The 5,496-nt window shown below is 36.3% G+C and overlaps 1 protein-coding gene across 1 annotated transcript; it reads right to left on the bottom strand.

Annotated features, from left to right (window-relative positions):
• Positions 1-211: 211 nt before the first annotated feature.
• Positions 212-4,595, bottom strand: LOC130445746 (toll-like receptor 7). The gene has a single exon (XM_056781589.1). It carries the CDS (start codon positions 4,405-4,407, stop codon positions 475-477), a length of 3,933 nt encoding a protein of 1,310 aa, XP_056637567.1. The 5' UTR covers positions 4,408-4,595; the 3' UTR covers positions 212-474.
• Between the last annotated feature and the right edge of the window lie 901 nt (positions 4,596-5,496).

The following is a 5,496-nucleotide window of genomic DNA, read 5'->3' as shown; positions in this document are numbered from 1 at the left end:
TAACTAGCAGATGAGATAATTCAAAGAATATTTACCTGTTGATTTTTTCTGGTTCGAGTTCCACTATCAAACTAAAAATTTTTTTAAACACCAATTTGAAGCACATTTAGTTTGAAATATATTCGAGTTTCATGTATTAGTTTCAAAATTTCGAATAAATCGTTTTGATAAATATGAGAATCAATCTGGAAAGTTGAAATTATAAGGCGACTTAATAATTATATTATTTGACATCGTATTTATTATATAATTCGTTTGTTTGCAATTCGTAAAAAATATACACATAATAATACAAAAAAATCAATAAAAACAAAATAAATATATCTATATACAGTAATGTACAAAAATAATAGGTACAAATAATTAATAATTACACAATTTCAATTTTGAAATATAAAGTCTTTGAGTAGTAAATTGTTAAATATGTTTATGTATATATATTTATATATATACCTAATCAGTCATATAAAGTTATCACACAAGATAGGCCTGGCCTCCATTGTTTATTCCCGCTTGCATCATCACGTGTTGTGGTCTCCACGGGGGGCCCCGTCTACCGGAACCCCCCCTTTCCAAAGTGCTGTAATCGGAATCTATACTAGAATAAATATGATCCGATATCGGCCTAGGTTCTTGGGCTCTCCGCATCGGCCTCGGTGACGGAGTGGCCGTCGTCGCCGAAGAATAATTAGCGTCGTCGCCCTCTTGCGGCACCGCTGTAGAATACGAGGGAGGTAACATTTGCATACCGGGACTCGGTGGACCCTGAGTTCGTATTTTCTCGGGGTAAGTATGATGAGTGTGGTGTGCACCGTTAGCCACTACTCTCGAATCGATGGTATAATTATTTATATTCCTCCTATAATTAGCGTTTATTTTTCCTCTGGGTTCGACTGAAGGCATAGCGTACCTCAATTTTTCCCAAAATCGTTTTTCCCCCCACCTTATCCTTTCTGAGGTTTTCAAATAAAGTCGCAACTCCGGATCGAGTTCGGCTTCTGGAAGCGGACCTTCTTCTAATAACACTAATTTAAATACTCGCCCTTTGAGAGCTTCGTGTAGGGCTTGACGTAATTCGAATCGAGACCATTCGGTCTGTAAAAAATTTCGCGTTAAAACTACTATCACTCTTCGACTCGCTTCTGCCGCTTCTAGAACCGCGGGGGCGGCGTGTTGTATATACGCGGTATGCGGTAAATCTCTATAATGTAAACACAATTGAAATTTCGGCTCTAATTCCGCGGCTAGAGCTTGAACTACCCATTCTTCGTCTTTGGGACTGTAGCACACGAAGCCGTCATATAATTTATCTCTGTCTTCGTACTGTTTGGCGGCGGTGGCGCGGAAACTGCACAATCTCACCCCGTATCTCGAATATAACCATACTCGCACGGAATCTCGGAATATGAACCATAACACTAGAGCTAGTAGTAGAAAAATCACGACGCATAAAGTCACAACGACCATCGGCCAATAATCCGATACCAGCATACTATCGATTACAGAACTACCGGCGTAAAAATCACTACACGCGGTACTGTTAAAATCGAGTTCGCGGCGTTGCGGCGGTTTCGAATCCGGGTTATAACACATCATATCTGCACTATCGACGATTTTAACAGCGTTATCCGCCACCCACGCGGTAAGTCCTTGTAAAAATTTACACCTACAAGACCACTGATTGTTACTTAACATGATAACAGATAAACGAGAATTTGCTGATAACTGCCACACCGGAAACGTCACTAATTTATTACCGTCCAAACGAAGAACATCCAAAGAAGTTAAAGGTTCCAAAGTATTATTACCTATAACCGATATTCGATTATTTTGTAAATAAAGTTCTTTCAAATGCGACAATTGCTCGAATTCGTAACCTTTCAATTCGACAATTTTATTATCTTCCAAATGCAAAATTTGTAAAAATTGCAAACCGTTAAAAGTACTATTCTGTATAGTTTCCACCGCGCTATTATTAACGAAAAGAACCCGCATATTTTTCCTACCGATAAACACGTGATTTTGCAATTCCCTAATATTATTACCGTCCAAATATAATTCCGTAACGTCCATCGGTATTTTTTGGGGAACTTCGTCGGCGTACCGCCCCGAACAATCCACCACGTTGTTATTCCAAGTTTGATCGTGATAACAAGTACAGTTATTCGGGCAGGTCATTTCGCAATCACAAGCGTCGAAATCACAGCAATGACATAAAGCGAAACAATGCGTTTCGTAAGTACAAAGAAAATCGTTTTGTTTGGCTTGATTTAAAGGCATATGGGTCATACCTCTGGAATGCGTCATTTTACATACGATATTTTCCAAATCCATCACGCGTGGATACTGCCTGGAAGCTGACATGTTGTTGATGAGTTGAAGCCATTCCATCGTGCAATCGCAATGAAAAGGATTACCGCCCAAATAAATCTCCGGTAAAGATCGATTCGAATGTACGTGGGGTATACGTAAAGCGTTCAAATCCAAATTAACTAAATCGTTGGCGTACATATCGACGCGAGCCAAATTAATTTTATCCAAAAAAGTATTCGGTTGTACGGATTTTATAAAATTATTATTTATAAATAAAAGTTCTATACTATTCGGAATTGACATCGGAGTAATATCCGTTATACGATTATGACTAGCGTCTAATGTTTTCACTCTAATTTCGTCTTGTATCTTGTAATAATTAGCGAGATGTTCGACGAAATTACCGTGTATGTCCAACCACTTTAAATTACTTGGTATAAACGCGTAATCGAACCACACCAAATGATTTTCCGATAAATTCAACCACAATAAACTAGCTAAAGTCGCGAACACGCCGTTTATATCCGTTAGAAAATTTTCGTCCAAACGTATAGCTTCGATTTGAGTGTTCCTATCGAAAGTACCCCTTTCGATATTTTGAATTTTATTCCTAGCGAGATTGAGCACTTGTAAATTAGGTAGGTCCCAAAACATACCTCTCGTTAAATTCCCGACGTTATTATCGATCATACGCAAACCGGTTAATTGATTTAAATTTTTGAACGAACCATTTTTGAAATGGGATATTTGGTTTTCGCCCAAATCTAAAGTTTTTAGAAAAGACAAATCTTGAATAGCGTCCGGCACTTCTGATAGCGCGTTCGAACTCAAATCGAGCTCTTTTAAAGCCGAACAATTCAAAAAAGCGCTGGAATCTATATTCACGATAAGATTGTTGTTGAGAGTGAGTTTACTGAGAACGAAAAGTCCGTTGAATAATTGTAAACCGATGGTGTTTAATCTGTTTTCTGCTAAATTTAAAGTGTGTAGATTGTAGAGTGGTAAAAAAGCGTTATCTTCAATAAATCCTATGGAGTTGTTTCTCAAATCTAATATTTGTAAAAAGAATAAATCTTTAAAAGTTCTTCCATCGATGCGGGTTAAAGCGTTATGAGATAAATTCAGTATAATAAGACGAATTAGTCCAGTGAAAGTTCCAGCGTCTATATGATTACTAGTTAATTGATTTCCGGATAGATTTAACACCAATAATTGTTCTAATCTATGAAATATTCCTTTAGCTAGAGAATATAACAGATTATTTTGTATATGGATTTCTTTTAATTCAGGTGTACCAGCGAATAAACCTTCTGATAAAGTACCAATTTTATTATTGTTCAAATTTAATATTTTCAACGATACCACACCTGCTAAAGATTCACCGGATAATTCTGTTATATTATTATTTTGTAGATAAAGATGTTGAAGTCTTCTTAATCTTGAGAAACCAGTTTCTTCATTTATGATTCTCAAATCGTTAAATGATAGATCCAAGTTTTGTAATTCACTGTTACTGCATTCTGGTACGTTTATGCCGATTCTTTCAGGATTTCTGATTCGATTTCTAGTTAAATTTAAAGTTTGAAGATTCGTTAAAGAGCAAAAAATACCGTCAGGTAGAGCCCTCAAATTATTATCAGCTAAATCCAATACTTGTAATTCTTTAAGTCCTTCTAAACTGTACGTGGTTAAATCTAACGTCTTCGTAGGACCCCAATCGGCGTTAAAAGTATTTATAGAAAGTTTTTTCACGTTATATAACCCTTGAAAAGAATTTGGTGGTACAGTTAAAATTTTACAATTGTTAATTTTCAATTCTTCCAGTTCGTGAAGTCGATGTAAACCAGCTGATGGTAGGAAACTTTCGAAAAACAAAACGTCGTTGCAATGGATTTTCAATCTTGAAGTAACTTCCGTCGGTAGGGCTGTTATATTAGCCCCTTCTTCTAAAGTTCGTACTTTACACGTAACCGATAATTTCGACGAAGACGTATCCGAATTATCCGGTAACCAGGAACATTGTTCGGGACCGTCGAAACGAGAACCACCACCTCCGTGAATAACGAAAATTAACACTGCTAATAGATGGTACATCGTTTCAAAAAATTCTTTTAACTAGTTCATTTACACTATTAAGTTCATTTCACTTCGATCGGAAAACGATTTTAACGTATTATGTTATGAGACATCCGCGACGACATTTCAAAAGTTTGTAATTGGACCGCCGCACCAACGTGGCTTCACTCTTAAACTGTTGACGTTGTACTGAATGCTTTCGCTCTTCGACTGCGGTATATACCAAGTGAAAATTGTAAGAAACTCGCGCTTGCGTCGCTTAGTTCTCTATTTCGCCGCTACGAACAAAAGCAGCACCTACCGGTAACCGTTTCACGTGAACAGAAATATGTTTACTTACCTGAGTTACTTGCACTTTCAAAGAGATATATAAAAGGATGGGTGGAAATTAGTTGTAGCATCTTAATGTGGTGATAACATCAGTAGAAAAGGGCGTTAGGAAGTTTTATAATATCATAAAGCAGAAATGTCGTCTTTTGCGAAAATGTTTAACCGTGGAAATGTCTTTCGAAATGGTAGTGACGTCTGTTGTGATAAGGGTTGTTAAGTAATTAACATTCCGAGACGCCTCATTCGCATTTTGATTTTACACGAAATGAAATATGTTTCGAAATTTCGGGGACGTTGATGAAGACATTTCATACTTGACTGCACGTCGTGTACCAAAAATCAAATTTCAAACTTTCCTATTTGTTCATTTTTATTCAAAATACGAGTTTCGATGTGAAAACATTTGGTTAACGGACGTCCTTAAATTATGTGGGATTGTGGATCTCAAACTTTTCGATGCTACGACCCTAATTTTATGTTTAGAGCGGACTCCTCATAAAAAAATACATTAATAAAATTGAATTCAATAGTTTTTGAGTTTTAGTTTTGTAGGTATAGAACAGAAAAAAAATGTATTTACTACGAAAAATTAATCACTTGATTAAAACCTTGATCTTTCATGAAGCTAAATTCCTGATGCAGCAAATTTTCTTTCTGCTTTCACCTCCTAATTTTTTAACAAAATTATCCAAATAGTTTTCAAAAAATTGGAGTTTTTAGCTCATATTGGACCCCAAATTTGTCATTTTTCATCAACTAGTTTTTCATATCCGAACA

This window comes from Diorhabda sublineata, chromosome 6 (assembly GCF_026230105.1).
Source record: "Diorhabda sublineata isolate icDioSubl1.1 chromosome 6, icDioSubl1.1, whole genome shotgun sequence".
Lineage (NCBI taxonomy): Eukaryota > Metazoa > Arthropoda > Insecta > Coleoptera > Chrysomelidae > Diorhabda > Diorhabda sublineata.
The sequence above is the reverse complement of the archived record's forward strand: the minus strand, read 5'-3'. Positions and strand labels throughout refer to the sequence as shown.

What these genes read in the sequence shown, in the direction of transcription:
- LOC130445746 (XM_056781589.1), bottom strand. Translation starts at nt 4,407, where the DNA reads ATGTACCATCTATTAGCAGTGTTAATTTTCGTTATTCACGGAGGTGGT.